At 41.2% G+C, this 19,057-nt stretch overlaps 1 protein-coding gene across 1 annotated transcript in view; it reads left to right on the top strand.

Moving 5' to 3' along the window:
* Positions 1 to 19,057, top strand: part of LOC142850286 (guanine nucleotide-binding protein G(q) subunit alpha) — a 235,972-nt gene that overhangs the window by 197,513 nt on the left and 19,402 nt on the right. The window contains exon 5 of the mRNA XM_075973634.1: positions 110 to 239. Within this exon, the coding sequence (XP_075829749.1) occupies positions 110 to 239 (130 nt within the window). The remainder of the gene's footprint in view (positions 1 to 109; positions 240 to 19,057) is intronic.

A 19,057-nucleotide genomic window follows, 5' to 3' on the forward strand; every position in this document is an offset into this window, starting at 1 on the left:
GATACCATTGTCTTTCAAGCATTGAATTTTCCTAATTTGTAAGTAGTATTATATTGGTACTTTTAATATTTTCTTTATGTTATTAATATGAATATTGTTACCTTTGCAGAATGGTCGATGTAGGGGGCCAAAGGTCAGAGAGAAGAAAATGGATACACTGCTTTGAAAATGTCACCTCGATCATGTTTCTAGTAGCGCTTAGCGAATATGATCAAGTCCTTGTGGAGTCAGACAATGAGGTAAGTGCTCTTTGGACAGAGAGTGATTCATCATTTTAGTGCCTGATAGAAATAAATGGCAAGAAGTGGATGTGGGCAATGGATTGAGTTGAAGTCATTACTTTCTTTACTACTATTTCAAGATTTTTTTTTCTTTTTAGTTTGTTTTTAGTTCTTATTACACCAGTGTATTTATTTTGTGTGTGTACATACATACAGCAGTGCACATGCCTATATCGGTGGACCTGTGGGGGTGGATTCTAGAGGTGGAACTCGGGTTCTCAGGCTTGGCTACAAGCACTTCTACCCACTGAGATGTCTTACCTATCTGGATGTTATTCTGTAAAACCAACCTACTATACACTCAGAATGGCAAGCTTTTCTGTCAGGAATGCAAGCAGGTCTGTGTGCTCAGATCTAATTAGAACCTGTTTGATACTTTTAACACTGTGCAGAGGTTCTGAAAATAAAATTATTATGGAAAGCCCTAGGCTAATCACAAGATCATTTCATAGCCTTTCTTGCAGCATAGAGCTGCGAGTGTTGAGTGAGTCACCCTGTTTTGTTTTGCTTTCATTTGTTAAAACATTGTTTGCTCCATGGGTGGGCATGCAGAACCTTCACTTGGCAGAGGTGAGTAACTTTGTAGCTGGGTTCAAAGTCAGTTCATTGTGAAGCCATTCAGTGTCTTGGTGATGTGGCCTCTCTGCTGCTGTGTGCTGTTTGGGCTGTTGTGTAACTCTACTAAGCAGGGGGTGGTGACTCAGGAACTATTCTTCACACCCCTGTCTGAAGAGTTCTGTATTGGGTTCCTCTCTGCTGCAGGGAAAGTTAACAGGTGGAAATGCAGATTCTGAGAGTAGTAGAGGTTTGATGAATCAGAGTTGACTGTGGAGGATAATTAAGGGGTACAGGAAACAGCCTTTGAGCTAACGTTCACAGCATGTGTGTCTGAATGGAGATGCCATTAATACTGTCAGAGCTTGCAGGCAGAGAGACCGGTGACATTAAGTAAATAAAAGGAGAAAACAAAGTGAAGGAAGTGAGAAATCCCCAGCCATTGGTTAAACTGAGATCTGGTATGTCAAAATTCATTTTCAACACACATCTCTTTTTCCATAGATAAGAATTCCTGGCTTCTTGATCTTTTTAAGATAGCTTATTTTTTGCAAGTCTTAATATTTTCATTATAGTTCATACCCAGTATGCAGGGGTTTGCATCTGTCAATGAGCTAAGGCCTGATAACTAGCCACTGGCTCCCTGAGCTGAAATGCAAAGTGCCTACAAGCATGGTAAAATACTGATAATTCTGTTATCAAAATGTAAGCGGGGCATTTGCCTTTGGAATGTTTACTATTATATCTCTCTGGTTCTCTTTCTTAATATGTACCCATGCCCATTTGTTGTTCTGTAATTCTTGGAGACTATAGTTTGAATATATTGCTTACTTTAGACATATTGTGGCATGCCTATGGTTTTAGTACTATGTTGTGGGTATCAGGATCTCCAAACAGTTACAATTTTTCCCTGAAGAGAAGATTAAAAAAAAATACACATACATTTTTTTATCAGAATAAAGCATATAAACCAAAGGCAATAAGACTTTTGCTGTGTAGCTCCCCATTTCTAACGTTCAGTTTGCTACCCACTGAAATAAATTTTACATGTGTCACCTATACAGAAGATGAAAGAAATACATAAAATTTCATGCCTATATTTACATACTAGCAAGGGTAAAATAAGTATCTATCAGTACACATATTCCCATTAAATATGTTGTATCTACAAAGAATTACATGTTGTAATTTAATGACAATCAATTTGCCATTTTAAAATTAGCAGAACAGCAAGGAAGTCAATTCTCTAAATGACTTGTCAGCTAAGTCTAGCACAATAGCCCCATTCTTTGTTTATCTGGTCATTATAAATTTCACCTGATGTTACAATAGAAATCTGATCTGTTGGTTGGTTGGTATAAAAATATATTAGTTCAGTAGCATTTTTTTATCAGACATTTTCAGATTTCTACCAGTAGTTTGTCATTCAGTATGTAGGTATTCATTGTAAAAGCCTGGCCTGAGTCCTTTAATTCATAAGCTGATATATTATACCACAGATTAAAATAATAAAGCTATGTCCTAGTTTGCTTTCTGTTGCTGTGACAAACACCATGGCCAGTATCAACCTGGGGAAGAAAGGGTTTATTCCATGTTAGAGTTTTTCATCTATTATGAAAGGAAGTTGGGGCAAAACTGTGGAGGCAGGAACTGAAGCAGAGACCCTGGAGATGTGCTGCTTACTGACCTGTTCTCCAGGGCTTGCTCCGATTGCTCTCTTGTACCACTGAAAACCACCATCCTAGGAATGGCATCACCCACAATGGGCTGTACCCTCCCACATCAGTGCCTACAGACCAATCTGATGAAGGCATTTTCTCAGTTAAAATGCCCTTTTCCCAGATGACCAGGGGAGTTCTGTCAAGCTGACAGAAGCATAACCTTCACTAGTTACAGTCTCCCCATTAGAACTCAGTAAGTCACACCAATTCTGGAGCTTTCTCTCGGGCCTTCAGCAGGCCTGATATCACTGGAGCTGATCCTCAAGCAAAGCAAGATCATACTGTCCATACCCAGCACCCCTAATTGGCACACAGTCCCAGAAGCATGTTCATATTAGAGTTACCTGTTTGATACTCAGTTGTAGTAAAACATTCAGGTGTCATTGTTTCCAACTTCTTAAACCATTAAGGTAATTCAGAACTACAGAATTCTAGTTTCTGAAATGTCTTGGTTTGGGTAAGGCAAAACAAGAAAAAAACCCCTGCCGTTCGCTCTTGGTTTTAAAGTGTGATGTTCATAGCTTTACTTCCAAGCAGACTTGACTGTGCCTGCCTTGGTGTATATTTGTGAGAGAAGTCTGGAAGTGAATGCTGATAGCCTCTCTTTCTGTCCTGTGGAGCCATGGAAAATTCACTGTAGACTCCAAGCAGGACAGCTAAGACGTTTTGTAGAAGCTCTGAAGCTGATTTGTTCAGCAAAGTACATGGAGTTCATGCTCCCAGAACCCACATAAAAAGACGGGCATGGCGGCACATGCTTGCAATCCCAATTCTGGGAAGGTGGGTACAGGCACATCGCTGGGGCTAGCCAGCCAGCTGAGGCTGTTTGGCTAGCTCCAGGCCTGTGAGAGAACCTATCCCCACCCCACCCCCAAAGGTAGCCAACACCTAGCCTCCAAATGCACAAGTACACAGAGACACACAGAAAAATGTTCCAGATTATTCCCTTTGCTTGTGTTTTAGTTATTTGCAAACGCTATGTATTAGTCTCTGCAGTTTTACACAGATCAACTTTTATCTGTGCAGATTCTCGGCTTTCCTATTTGTTTGGGGAGTGAATGTCTTTCTCCTTTGTCTCCAAATAAGGAAATAAGCAGGAACTAGGCAAACCAAGGTTGTAGTGCTGCACTGATTTCCAACTTCTCCTTTCTCTTGTATTTCCCCTTTGGTAACATACCAGCTTCAGCCAACTATCCTGGCGTAAATCCTTTCATGGACACATTATTTCAGAGCCCCTGAAAGCCCAGAACAGGGAGATAGCCGGTGTGTATCATTGTGTGTTCAAACTCGCCTCTGTTTTTTATTTCTCTAGCTTTCTAGTCCATGGCTGAGCATTCACACTGTACCTTCTCCTCCACATTTCTTCCTCTTTTTTTTTAAGACAGCGTTTCTCTGTATAACAGCCCTGCCTGTCCTGGAACTAGCTCTTTATAGACCAGGCTGGCCTCAAACCCAGAGATCCGCCTGTTTCTGTATCCCAAGTGCTGGGATTAAAGGTGTTTGCCATCACTGCCCAGCTCCACATTTCTTCCTAATGTGTACATCTAACTGATTGGTCATGATGAGTTATTTTATATTTTTTGGTTCGGGTTTGTTGTTGTTTGTTTGTAGTATCAAGTACCTATACCCAACCCAGGTGTAAATGGAGACTGTGCTTTCACTTCCCGGCCACTCAGACCCAAATAATCACACGGAAACTATATTAATTACAGTACTGGCCAGTGGCTTAGGTGTAGTCCTAACTAGCTCTTACAATTTAAATTAACCCATTGCTATTAATCTATGTATCACCACGAGTAGGTAATGCTCTGACATCTTTCTCCTTTGGCAGCTACATGATGTCTCCCTGGCTCTGCCTTCTTTCTCATTGTATTCAGTTTAGTTTTCCCATTTGCCTATATTCTGCCCTGCCATAGGCCAAAGCAGCTTCTTTATTAACTAGTGATAATAAAACATATTTATAGCATACAGAGGGGAATCCCACATCACCCGGGCCTTCCTTTGATCAAGATGGATTTCCCAGCATTGGTTCTCATAGACACTTGTCCTTCAAACCGAGTCTGGAATTAAGAGTTGATAATAAAAAGACAGAGTAGACATTTTTAATACTGTTGTATTCATACTTCTTTAAAACAATGATAAAGCCCCAATAGTTTTAAGTTCTGATGAATTATTTCTCAAGGACACCTGAGGTACTTTGTAATTTTTCCCTATCATCTCCTAAGCAGAAGGATGCTCAACCCTGATTGCAGGCATTTGTTATATAGAATTGATACACATGATCTGTATTATCAATATACATAAGCAGCTAAAAATTTAATTGAATTTATTAGCAGGGATTATCTCTGAGTATCTGGAGTTTGGTTATAGTTTTGATTTTATGTTTTTCATTTTACACATTTACATTTGTATAAATTCCCATGAAAATATACTGTAGAAATTAACTGTATGATTGAAAATTTTTAAATGGAATGTTTTTTATATTATCAATTAAAATATTAAATAAAATAACCCTTTAAGGCTTTTAACAAATTTCTAATTGTTTTCAACAAGAAAAGATGGAGATACACATGAATGTGAAAATACAGATGTCTAGTCGAAACTTGGTCACATTAGAAAACGTTTTTCTGTCAATATATTGAAATGTCTTTAAAACTGAGACACCTTAAAAATAATGAGGCTGGCTGAGCAGTGGTAGCCCTTTAATCCCAGCACTCTGGAGGCAGAGGCAGGTGAATCTCTGTGAGTTTGAGGCCAGCCTGGCCTACAGAGTTATTTCAGGACAGACTTCAAAGCTACAGTGAAACCCTGTCTCAAAAATAGATAGATAGATAGATAGATAGATAGATAGATAGATAGATAGATAGATAGATAGATAGATAGATAGATAAGAATGGAGGTTGGAGAGATGGCTCAGCAGAGAACTGAGTCTAGAAGACTCGGTTTCAAGCACCCATGGTTGCTCACAAATTTGTCTGTGACTCTAATCTCAGGGGATTCAGTGCCTTCTTCTGGCCTCCAAGGACACTGCAAATATGTGGTACGCAGACATATGCAGGCAGAACATATAAATAAATATAAACGTATAAATATAAATAAATATAAACATATAAATAAATGAATAAACAAATACAGTGATACAAACCCCAAAGTCACCCCAGTGATGCACTCCTCCAAGAGGGTTGTATGTCATGATCCTCCCAAACAGTTCTTCTCCCTGGTGGCTAAGTAGTCAACTGTATGCGCTTATGGGGGTCATTCTTCTTGAAACTACCACAGCCTGTACTGATTTTCAAAATGTAGGTCTTAACACATTGAGTGAGTTGTGGAGCCTTTTGGGGTTGTGAGTTCTAGATATTAAATCATGAACAGCATTTGTAAGAATGTGAAATCGAGTAGACCTAACTGCAACCAAGTCGCAAGTAACAGAGACTATTAGAAGAATTTCTGTTTTGAAACTTCTGTTTCTACTTTGGGACAGGTAAGTTGACAGGTTAGTTGGTTAAGACAGGGTCTCATGCAGCCTAGGCTAACCTCAACTTCATGTGTAGTCAAGAATGTCCTTGAGTGAATTTCCAATCCCACCTCTACCTCCCAAGGGCCAAGAATATATGCACACACCACTGTGCAAACTCCATTATACAGTGTGGGCATATGTACGGGTGTGGGTGTCTGTCGGCGGGGGGTGGTGCTCAAGGGTTAGAGGGAAGGTAATTTGCTGTCCTGTTTCAGGTAATGGGAGAAAGAGGGAATACGCAACCTTGTGCAGTTAAAGTGCATCATTCATTCTCTGTTCAACTTATCCTTTAAAATTGCATTGACTGTGTTCCTCTTGATTAATGTACACTATGTTAATACATGCTATAGTTTGCAACTGATCTGTGCCTTGCTTCCCCTGTGGTTCTGGGCTGGTATGCCCAGTGAAAACATTCAGAAATTGACATTGAGCCATGGCAGTCCTGGCTAGTAGCTTAATAAACACTCCATTTCCGCCATCTTCTCACTACCTCCACATCCCTTAGTCTGCTGACAAAGGGCAGTGTGGAATCCAAGCGCCTCCAACCTAATGCCCGCCTGTGCCTCCTCCAGCTCTCATCATAGCGGGGGGTGATGCCTTCACATGCCCACCCCACACCCACAGTTCTAAGAGCTGGCTTTGAGATGGCCTGTTTCATCTGTTTGGTGATTAAATTGCCAGTGTCCAGTAAGTCATTTTGCAGATACACTAGCATGGGTAACCTTTTTCCTTTGTTCAGTTTTAATCACCATGCAGGAAAGTGGCCAGAGACCCCTGTGCTGCTAGTTTGTTTCCCACAAGGGCAGGGGAGTGTGGAGTGCTGCTTAAGGCCTTGCTCTAAACTTGTCAGACCAAGAGAAAAGCTTGAAATGTTGGAGCCTCTGGCTAAAAGATGCATGGTTTGGAATTTCAGAAGCCAGGTGACACTGGAGTAGAGCCTGCTTCCAGAGGGAGAGAAGGAAACAAAACAGTGACTAGGGTCCACAACAAGCCCAAGTCAGGTTTTACTGAACTTGACTGATCCCTGTCTCAGTTTTGCTTGGGACTGTGTTTGGGGACCTTGCAGTGGGAAGTGACACCTTTGCCGGTCCTTCCACAAACCCTCAAGGTGTTGGGTACAAAATGAGTGGCTACTGGATAACTGGGTAAAATCGTTCTTTTCACTGTTAGCCAATAAATGAGTCCCTGCCATTAGATGTTCTTTCTTCATTCAACCAGTGAACGCCTTCTTAAAAAGCTGAAGCTAAGTTCTAAAGCTAATCCTTGTTTATAAATTCACACAGAACCTTTAAGCCCTCAGGTTAATTTTAAGTTCTTAATATTCAGACCATATGCCAGATTCTAAAACTAACATGAAATGTCTTAACGTGTGCTGTGACTGCTCAGTCTCCTTCAGTAGTGTGCATCTTTATAAGCAAAAACAGGCAGTTGTTGGTGTTTTATTAACCAGACACACTGTCCCCATTAGGCAGGACCCTTTCTGTTTGTCTTTTATTCTGACGAGGATAGTTCTTCCTGGAGTTGTTTCACCCTGTGTTCTCTTTCAGTAGGGAAGAGATCAGACACTCTTTTTGGGCTTTCCGTCTAGAACAAATATACTCAAGCACTGAGTGGAGTTAGCTGTCAGAGTTTCCTCTCTCAAGCACATGACCTACATCCCACCATTTCTAGCATGTTTGGCACATACAGAGATGAACTGTTCAGTCTGGGTGCCGGTCCAGCAAAACTCAGGGAGCAGAAGGTTGGTTCCTCCCTGGAGCATGGGTCTTGGACACATCACTGGCAGGGAGGAGGCACCCATGGCTGGTATTTTCATTGTAGGTTTGCCATCCAGCCAGAAACTCCACTCAGCTTCAGCTTCACTAGGCCAATTAAGAAGGTTTTGCAAAAAGTCTTTATGATGCCAACACCAAGTTTTTCACCTGAACTAATCTAACACCAGCTGTTCACTAAAAATGCTGGCCTTAGAATGATCATTTGGCTTAAGTCTGTCAAAGTGTCTTAAAAGGGCACTGAAGAGAACCCGTAGAACAAGTTCTTAGCCTGCAAGTCTGTAGATCAGCTTCTTCAGAAAACATTGCTCAGAATAAAGGGAGTCCTCACAGAAACCATGTTCTGCTGGTTTAAGATACATCTGCATTGACTGGTGGCTGTGTTTCAGAGAACTAGAGGTGTGAGGCAGCTAGTGCAGGAGAGGAGAGCCTCCTCCGGCTCTGTGACCAGTCCCAAGCCAGTGTGGCTTCCACAGCCTATTGCTCATTAGCAGGCCAAGGGAAAACTTTGCTGGCATTGAGTTGAACATAGCATGAGAAGACCCCAGGGCTTCTTGTTTGTTGAGCATTTGCTATGCATGGTCCAGGCACAGAAGCATCTTTATGGATCTCCTAGCATGGGCTGCCTCACAGTAGAGAAGTGTGAGCCTTAAAACCTTAGGCCTTTCCTTAATTGTTCAGTATTCATTTTCCATTAACCATGCAGAAAAAGTACCTCAAATTCTAAATGGGCCGTTAGAGGCAGTAGTTACTTTATGAATGGAAAACCCCAGGTCAGCTACCATCTACTGCTTAGGCCTGTGTATTCAGCTGTTTTGGGTTATAGTAAAAGTTCACTCTGGAACTCTAAACACATGAAATACTCAGGATACACAGTCAGTGGCACATCATTGATTTACATAAGTAACTGTTACAGTGTGATGATGACAATTCCTGATCCAGGAAGAAAAAAACATAGTCTCCTTTAAAAGTTTGCTATTTATCCAGAGCCCAAGCATAAAAACTCCATTTGCAAAGCATTAAAACTCTATGACTTCCCCACATGCAGGGATTTTCTCCAGGGTCCCATGCAGGAGGGACAGATGGTAGTGGGTGGGCTCTATGACTTGAAGATTTAACTATCTTGATTAAGTGTTAGGCTAGGCTGAAATAGAAATGAAAATAGACCACTTATACATAGAAATTGTTCCTCTACTTTTAGGCACTTTGTCACTGCCTATTCTCATCCTCATTTTACCAGGCTACACTACGAGCCTCATGGAGAATTTTGAGCATTTAACTTTCTATAAGATGCAGGAGCACAGAGAGCATTTGGAAAAGAAAAGCACTGGGAAGGGTTTACTGTAACAGAATGACTCTGTTACCCTTGGTTGATGAACAGTGCCTTTTGTGGACCCTCGGAGGAACTCCATAAGTAACTCACTGCTGGAAGCAGCAATTCTTTTCAAGGGTGTCATGTCCTCCTGTGTATGGCATCTCCAGGTGTTACGTGTGTAGGCACACTCGTGCTGCCGAGGCTGCTGCTGCTGGCCACAGAGCAGTTGATAACCACCCCTGCATCTGAACACCTTAACATCCATACCCATAGTGCACTAGGCTGGTCATCTGCGTAAGAAATAAGTACATTTCTCTCATCTGGCTCAGACTCAAAGGAAAGCGGACCCCAACCCCATACATACTGTGTCCATTGTTAGTGACAAGTAGACATTTCCCCTCTGAGAGCACCTCAGGAGCTACCAAAAGCAGTCCACTCTTTGAGTTGTGTGTCTTAGAAACTGATGACAAATGTGAGCTAGAAAACACCGAGGAAAGCAGGTAAGGGCTATAAAATATAACCACTGTAAGAACAAGACATTTCCTTCAGCAGTGGCTTTGGGTAGAAGACGACACCCAGCATCAGCCTCTGGCCTCTGTACACGTGTGCACATACCTCACACAGGCATGTACACAAATTTAAAAAAGGCATGCTTTAGGAAAATCATACTTCCCATCGCACAATTGAAATTTACTCTTTTGTCCACTTGACAGTGTAGTGTATACTGTGTAGTTCAGAGTACTGTGAACATTCACATTGCTGTGCGGCTGTTACCGCAACTGCCTAGAACGTCTCCATTTCCCCAAACTGAATCCCCACCAGCACCGCCAGTAAATTCTCATTTCCTCGTTAGGAAGGTAACTGTCCCGGGTTTCTCTGACAAATGGAATCGTGCAGTATTGTTTTTCTGACTGGCTTATTTTACTTTGCATAGTTTGTTGATTCATGATGTGCCGTGTGTACATTCATCCGTCCGTGTGCATCTCTCTGTTGTGTGACTGCATCGGTTTTGCTCATCTGCCAGTGGGTGCTTCAGCAGCTTCCTTCCTTGGCCCCCTACTTGGAGCTCAGTTGACTTCCGAGTTCCTACTTTCAGTTCTTTTCAGGTCCAGAAATAGAACTACTGGATCTTACAGTAATTATGTAATTTATTTCCTAATTAAGTAATTTATTTCCTAAGAAGTTAGTCTAATATCTCCATAGCAACAGTATCATTTTTATGTTCCACTAGTATGAGTCTTTATCTTCCTCTTCATTCTTATCAACACTTACTAGTTACTAGTTTCTTTTATTATTTTAATGACAGCCATCATTAATGAGCGAGCAGTTGTATCACATTGTGATTTTCTCTTGTATTTCTTCTATTTCCCTAGTTTTTTGAGCATTTTTTATGTGCTTATGCAAGTTCTTTGCCCATTTTTAATTAAATAGATTTTTTTGGTTGTTGCTGAGTTGTAGGAACTTTCCTTAACTTCTAGATATTAATCCTTAATAGATATTTAATTTACAAATATTTCTCACATTTCAAAGATAATATCAGTTTTTAAGTCACTATTTTTACAGGGCAGCAGTTAATAGACTTAATAGCCCTTAGTCATAGTAAAAAGATTTTCATATCAAGTGAGAGAGAATAAAACAGGTTCTTTGACCTTTAGGTTTTGCTTCTTTTTAATAAATGAATAAAGAAACTTCTGTAAAGGAAACTTACTACTCAACCATTATTTAGGTTACACAAATGTCCACTAGGTGGCAACCTAATTGCACATCAACTGTTTTCATAAATCTATAGATAAATTCCCAATTTAAAAAATGATTCAAATAGATAAGCCATTGTTTTAATTTGAAGAAAACTGTCACATCTCCGGAATGCTTGACTTAGAGACTGACGTGAGCCTAGAGCAGTCTGGTTCAGAGCCTTATTCCCGTTCTGGCAGCTGCTCTCACTCCCCACGTTGCCACTGGTGACTGTTAAGTAGCCTCAGAGAGTCTGGAGTGCACTAGCCACCCTGTTCTTTCAAGAAGTGAAGCCACACATATGCAGGGGGGCTTACTTACTGTGTGGCTGTTTTCAGAGATCCTCTGATACAGAGTAGGAAACCAAATTTCTTGTAATCTCCCTATTAATCTTTGGTAAATCACTTAATTTCTGTGACTTGCTACATATGTCTCTGAATGAAGGGGGACACATTAAATATAAACTCTTCCTGAAAACTTAACAGTTACTTTCTTGTTTCGGAGCATTCTGTTTTTGTTTTTGTATTTTGTTTTTTGTTTTAATAGTAAAAAAAATGGAAGTTCACATTATTGCTCATGGCATGAAATGAAATTGACAAGCCAAATCACTTTTTTGGAAACTTTACAACATTTCCCGTAAACCTAAAAGCCTTCAACAACAACAAAAATAAAAATCAGCTAACAAAAATGCAGTTGTATTATGGTGACATGTTGCAGAAAGTACAGAAATAGCATCTGTGTAGGCATCCCAAAGCAGCTTGCCCGGCTCGTCATTTACTGCTTCTACACAGTTCTCACCTATAATAGTCAGCCTCTGTCTGTTTGTGGATCATAACTCAATCCTAGTCAGTTTTTATTTGCTTTGTAATGCATGTAAATGGCATCTTCACATGTGGTCTGTTCTAGTATAGTAATCTCTTGCCAAATTTAGACTACCTTCTTAGAAAGTGTGTCAGTTGGCACAGTCACAAATGGCCTTACCATTTGTGACTGTGTAATTGTAAGGTCTTACAGAAGAGGAGTTGGGGAATAGGCAACAATAGGTTCACAAATATGCTGTTATCACAGTACATGATAGTTTAAAAAGACAAAGGCAAGCCAAAGCCCCACTCCCCTTTTCTGAGCTCCCAAACTCACCACAAACATTGCAGTCAGCTCTGTTGTCATTGTTCTCTTACACCCGTCCAGCCAGCGCCGCTGACATTCAATCACCTTCTCCTTCATGTCATTCTTCTGATAGCAACAAAATGCCCATGTTCTAGTCTGACCTTTGCACAAGTTATCCTGGGGCTAAGAGCATGCTTTCCCAGGACATGTATTGAAAAGGGAGGAGCGTGCATGAGTCCAGTCAGCTTCTTGTGGACTACTAGCTCTGCCACATGATATGGTCTGTGGTAAGAGGAGTGGCCATTCCAGCCACAGACGTTAATGATAGCAAGGGAGAAAACCTGAGCTTGAGATTTTAAATGTTTAGCGTAGAAGTAGAAGGAAACAAATCAAAGTTAAAGCCTTGTGTCTTGTGCTTGTGGAAAGAGAAGGTGACATGCTTCCAGTGTGATTGCTGTAGTGCTTAGAGTCCTGATTCTTAGGTTCCAGCTCACAGGACCAGTTTTAGGGCAAGTCTTGGTTTTCCCCAAATCTAATTGACTCACCTGAGTTTGCAGACATGAGCTCAGCCTTTACATCTTAGGCTTCAGCTTGGATGTGAAGAAGCCCAAGCAGTTAGCAAGCTGCTCTCAGAGAAAGGCAAGCTGTGGAACAGCTGTGAGAGGGCACAGTGAGGCCAGCTGGAGGGAGTGGAAGCTTATGGATCAGCCCTCTTAGGAAGGAGAATAAAGATGAGTCACAGGACCAGAAAGGATCACTTCCCTGTCCACTTCACAGATGGGAACCATGAAGTTCAGGCCTGTGGAAGGGGGTGAGAGCATCATCCCCTTCCCTTCCTTAGCAAAATTTTCTTTAGAGAAGTTCTTTCTTAGGAAAGAAAAGCTCAGCAGCTGTGACCTTGAACCCCAAAGCAGAGTTCCTTAAAGAGCTGGGGACTAGCTCCTCTTAAGGAAGCCCTGGGGCTCAGCAGCACTTCCCTGACCCTGCTCCCCATTCCCTAGACCCTGGCTCCATGTGTCTTACCCTCCATTGGTTTAGAAAACAAAAACAAAACTACCACTGATCAGAAGAATGGTCAGAGTGTTCCTAGTGAAATCTGGCTGGATCCATTATAGTGCCACCTTTAGCCATGATTTTCTCTCTCTGGTTTGAGTTATTTGCTGTTATCTGTAGTGCAAAAATAATAAATAAAATTTTCATAAATGAGCAACTCGTGTTTTATTTAGATGGTTGCCACGATTATTCCATTATACTATTGTTCTTTTTAATGTCTCACTGTGTCGAGTTTATAGGTAACATATTAGCCTTGCTGCATATGTGCAGGTTGATTGCCCCTTGTCCAAAGTGCTGGGGCTATTGGTCTTACATTTCAAGATTTTTAGGCTTACCTGATTGGGTCTTATTTTTAATTCTTTCTTAGATTTATTTTATGTGTGTGTGCAATGCCCTCAGAGTTTGGAAGAGGGTGTTGGATCCCTTGGAACTGTATGATTGTAAGCCACCTTGTGGGTGCTGGGAATTGAACCAGAAGCTCTTCTGCAGGAGCAACAATGCTTTTAACTGCTGAGCCCACTCTCCAGTCCCTGTTTTGGATTTTGTTGTCAGTGGTTTGTTTGTTTTATTTTGTTGCAGTGCTGGGATCCAGCCCAGAGCTTGTACCTGCCAGGCAAATGCTCTGCCACTGGGCTACTTCCTGGCACCTGGGGTTTGCTGTTATTTGTTTTTAAGGATTTTATAATTTTTGCTTATACATAAGATACCTGGCAATAAGATCCAGTCTAATCATGAATTTTATTTATTGTGTGTTTACTTAGCATAAAGACAATTTTATGCAACATTTCTGGTGAGTTTTGATTGTAATGTGTTTCACATGTGGTCATTTGTGAAATTTTTCAATTATGTCAGTACTCAGTGTTTCAGATTTTGAATCATTTGGATCATTTCAGATTTCACAAATTCAAATTAGGAATCACACAATTTCTGTGAGGGAGAGGTGTCTAAAGGGTTTGTGCAGTGTGAGGATTCAGACATCCAAGGAACTTCTAAAAGCATACAGGATTTTAGGAACTGACTGCTATGTTATACACTGAAGGATTCATGTGCTTCCTGAATAGCCTTCCATAGAGTTTGCTGAGAATTCTGCTTAGGCTACTTTCTGTAATTTTAGCTTTTCATAAGTCTACAGCCATACCATGTGTTTTGCATGCCTTTCCTGTAAAGTGCTCTATTGCCCCAGCACTCACGACCTCACTGTCTGCCATCAGAATCCCGTTACTGTATGCATGGCTGGCAGCATGACTGAAGGAGCACGGCAGCAGCTCGGCAGTGCCTTTTGCTCTTCTTTATTGGGATCATTAAAAGAAAACCATGGTTAAAAGTTGAGAGCAGTTTGAATGTTGTATGAGCTCATTTGTGTGAAGCACCTTTTATTTTGTCAAGAGCTATGGCAGGACCATCCCAGGAGCTGTTGGCTGCAGTTCTGACTATCAAGCTTCAGTGGATAAGACACCATTCCCATCCCTGAGAAGCTCCTGGTTCTCTCGAAGAGACACTCAGCCAGTGCCCTGGGCAGTAAGGTCGCTGTTGGAAACAGCCAGCGCCCAGGCTGCTCCCTGCAGGGACAGGGATTACCAGCAGCAAGCTGCTAGCATGCTCTCCCAAATGCCTGTTTGACTGCTCACAGTTCTCCATCCATTTGCCTCAGGAAAAGCACAAGATTTTACTTTCAAGAGATAAATTTCACTCCACTCTGACATAAAAATCCCAATAACTTACAAGACTGGTTTTAAAGGTAAAATTAGGACAGGAGTTTTTTTGAATTTTTTTTTTCTGCTTCACATTAGGAAATTGTAGCTCATCCAGTAAGTCTGCAAAGTAGTTTAACATTGTGAAGTACTCCACTATCTGATGAACTTTCTAATCATTCGGGTACATTGATATTTAAGGAATGTCTGTGGTGCCTTCTGACATTGACATTATACAGCGTATAAATGTGTACGTGTGTGTAGTGTGTGTCTCAGTGCATGTATGTATGTGTTGGGGGAAGAGAGGGCAGTGACCCTGGCTACACAGAAAAATAAGCATATACCTGAACAGTGTGACTTCAAGATCCGGTGGTAGCAACCACTCGTTTATTTGTAAGAATCCTCAGTAAAAGCAGATAAATCTTCCCCTAGAAGAATGAAAATAGAGAAATTTGCCAAGATTTAAAAATCACTTTTAATTTAAAGGCAAAATTCAGTGAGTTTGCACAAGTTCTTTGGGACTACAAAGCCTAACAAGAGACAGTAGGTCTAACGCAACCTGGAAGCAAAAAAAGCCTTGGAGTAAGGGAGAAATTGTGTTCTAATCTTGGCTTTCCCAAAAATTCTTGTGAGTTTGGGAGCGAGATCTGCTTTTGCCTCTGATGCCTGCACATGGGCTTGCTGTGAACAGATTCGATCTAGACACAGTGAGCCTTCCAGCCAGGAGCGGAAATCCCTTTTCGAATCAATAGGCAAACCCTCCCAATCTGGCAGTTGCATTTATTTAGCAAATATTTACTGAGTGTCTGTACTTCCTGCCCTTGTAAGAATGAGCTGTTTAGAGACCCTGAAACAGACTCATCTGCGGCTCTTCGGAGCTTTGAATGCTTTTGTCATTTTATCACGAGTCTTAGCTGTACTCTCAACCAGAGACCTCTCTACCAAAATCTGGTTTGTAAGATGCTTGACAGTCAGCTCCACATAGAAAAACCTGTCAGACTGATAGGCTTACAAGTGATGCAGGGAATTGGATTTAAACTTTCAGTGAGGTCTGCCTTCCTTCTTTGTGTATTCTGAGACTTAGAGAAAGTTGTTTGGTCATGTGGTTTCAAGGAAGGCATCCACGCTCTCTTTAGCAGGTGAGTGTATCTCACAACCTCAACACATCTGCAGCCAGCATTTTTCGCTACACTGGTTCCTTCTTTATTTTGTACATTTCCTCTGGCAGGGCACAGTTTCTGATAAAGTAGAACTTTACTTAGGTGAGTTTTTGTTGTTGGTGGTGGTGGTGGTTGGTTGGAAGGTTTCTTTTGAAGCTCCTGTTTCTTGCTACACTGTCTAGTTGTCTTGGCAACAGCCATCAACTTTAAATTACAGGAAGTAAAAAAAAAGGTCTTGTTTATTACCCAGAAGTAAAAGCTGTTGTCTCATACAGGGTCTACTGCTTGTGTCCACTGGGGGGCAGCATAGCTTTGTGGGCTGCCTCAGCTCAACCATCTCCAAATGCCCTCCGCCCCATTATAAATGTTTGCCTAGCCCAGCTAACCACTTGATCAGGTTTTTTTTTTTTCACTCCATTTCCCAAAACAAACTCAGCTATCTTTAAAGACTGCATGTATGTTGCCTACATGGGGATCTACTTGTTCATTTTACTAGTTACATGTCAGACATGTGTTGAGTTTTAATACAAGATTACTTGAGGCCTCACATCTTCAAGTAGAAAAGCCACACAACCCATCTATCTTAGTTTTTTTAAAAAAAAATTTTTTTTCATATAGTATACTCTGAAACCGGTTTCCCCTCCCACATCTTCTCCCAGATCCTCCTCATTTTCTAATTCCATACCTTCCTGTCTCATTAAAAGACAAACAGGTATCAATAGTAATAATAATATAAAAGCAAACTAGAATAATACAAAACAAAGAGAAAAATCATATAAAACACATAGATACAGAGGAATGCTCACTCGTGTACACAGAAATCCCATTTTAAAAAAAAAGACACCAAAACCATGCAAAAGATCTGTAAGGTTTTTATATACATATTCATTTTGTGTTGGTTGTCTACTACTACTGGGCATGGAGCCTGACCTGAAAGTGTAGTTTGGAGACCCATCAGAGAAAACTAATTTTTCCTTTGCCAGTGGTTATCATTTAGAGGTAATTTCTGAGTTAAAGTGGGCTTGTATCCACTTCCCCATCTCAAAGTTGTTAAGCCGTGCAAGCCCAGTGCATGCTGCCACCATCCCTGTGAGTTCGTATGTGCATCGGTCCTGCTGTGTTTAGAAGGCCTGTTTCCTTGGTGTCCTCCATCTCCTCTTGCTCTTACAATCTCTCTACCTCCTCCTCCACACAGTCCCCTGGTCCCTGGGGGAGAGCTTTGAGGACAGCATCCCATTTAGGACTGAGTGTTGCAAGATCCCCCACTCTCTGTACATTGTCATTTGTGGGTCATTGTATTTGTTCCCATTTACTGCAGTTGATGACTGAACACTGATCTATCAGTATAACAGAATGTCATTACTTTTCTGGTGCTGTGATCAAACAAGACAACTTATAGAAGGAAGGTTTTATATGGCTCACAGTTGAGAAATTAAAAGCTATTACAGCAGGGAGGTGTGGCAGCAAGCTGCAGACATGTCAACTAGAACAGAATCTGAGCACTCACATCTGACCCACAAGCATGTGATAGGGAGACACTGAGAATGTTGTTGAATTTTAAAACCTCATAGCCCACCCCCAGTGACACAGCTCCCCCATCAAAGCTACCTCTTAATCCTCCCCAAGCAGGTCCATCAACTGGGGACCAAATATTCAAATATATGCACCTACAGGACCATTCCGTTCAAGCCACTACACCTGCCTAGGGAATTTCTACTCCGTTGTCATTTTTGACAGAGAAAATGTGAAACTAGCATATATATCATGGGCCAAACCACAGAGAGAGCTGGGGATGTCTTCCAGAATTAAATTAGCAGAAGTTTGGGGAAAGTAGGCTATCACTGACCCTGTGCTGGCTAAGACTTTAAGATACCACTGGCTCCTTCAGTCACCTTTGATCACTAAGCAGGACTCCATTGTCATACATGGGAGTTGCTCTTAAAACCATTAAAGGAATGCACTAAACAAGAAGAACTTGCAAGGCCTCTGACTCAGGCCACTGCTGAGTCACTGCAGGTGAGAGCCGCACCACCTCCACCTCCGCCTTTCAACGCCACCTTGGTTATTTAGACGTGCGTCCAGTACGTCCGCTTCAACCTTCTGAGAATGTGCATTCAGTCCACCACAAGGCTGATGTTTGGGTGTTGGGAGACATAAACTAGAGAACTAACTTGAACTCCTCGAAACTGCAAGGAGGTTGATGGGCTGTCACAGTCATCATTGCAGAGCAGGGATGAATTGTCTTTCCAGTTTGATGACTAGGAAGGCATCAAGAAAGGTAGAGATAAAGACAATAAAAGAAATAACAGACATTCTCAGGGAGCATAAGGGTGATGGGGTCAGTTTTTGTATGCCCTTTTGGAATGGACCTTGACTCACAGTTTCTTTATCTAAAAATGATTATAAAGATGACTACTGGCAATGGGAGTTGTATTATAATCACAGAACCCTCTTCACACTTGACTTCTTATTAGGACTCTTCCATTTGTCAGTTAAGTAAACCTGCATTGGCAAGTTAGTTTGGTTTGTTGGTTTTTATATTTTAAAAGGTTGGTTGTCCAGTCCATATTTCAGATAATCTTAAAACAAATATAAGAGTCAGTATAATTGAAGTTCTTGGGACTCTTTTAAAATGGATGGAAGAGAAAGAATTGCCAGATTTATTTGTATTGTTCTTGTTCTGCTAGGAATTGAACCCAGAGTGTTGGAATAAACTTTGGTTTTGTGATGTGGGCTAGAAGCCTAGATTGAACTTGAATGCACAGTTAAGCTTCAGCCTTCTAAGTACAGGGATTAAAGTTACACACCACCATGCCTGGCATAAAGTCAGTTCAATGGGTCTTGCTAAGTAAGTCTTAAAGTGCAGAAGACTGCATTCCATATCTGTGGGGAACAGAATGAAATTGGGTAGAATAGAGTGTGTGACATATTATTGCACAGCCAAGTATTGTTTTTGTAAAACTGCTTTCATCTGTGTGCTGGTATGTCTCTGTCAGTCTGGGCTGCTATGTAGATAATTTTTTACTGTGACCAGTAATTTGGAAAACATTGTTTTCGAGAAACGCCGGTGTATATATGTTTACTTTGTGTGCAGTACAGTTAGCCCAATAGCTTTTGATCTGGAAGACCTGTCCCAGTGACAAGAGAAGAA

This window comes from Microtus pennsylvanicus, chromosome 5 (assembly GCF_037038515.1).
Source record: "Microtus pennsylvanicus isolate mMicPen1 chromosome 5, mMicPen1.hap1, whole genome shotgun sequence".
In the NCBI taxonomy this organism is placed as follows: Eukaryota; Metazoa; Chordata; class Mammalia; order Rodentia; family Cricetidae; genus Microtus; species Microtus pennsylvanicus.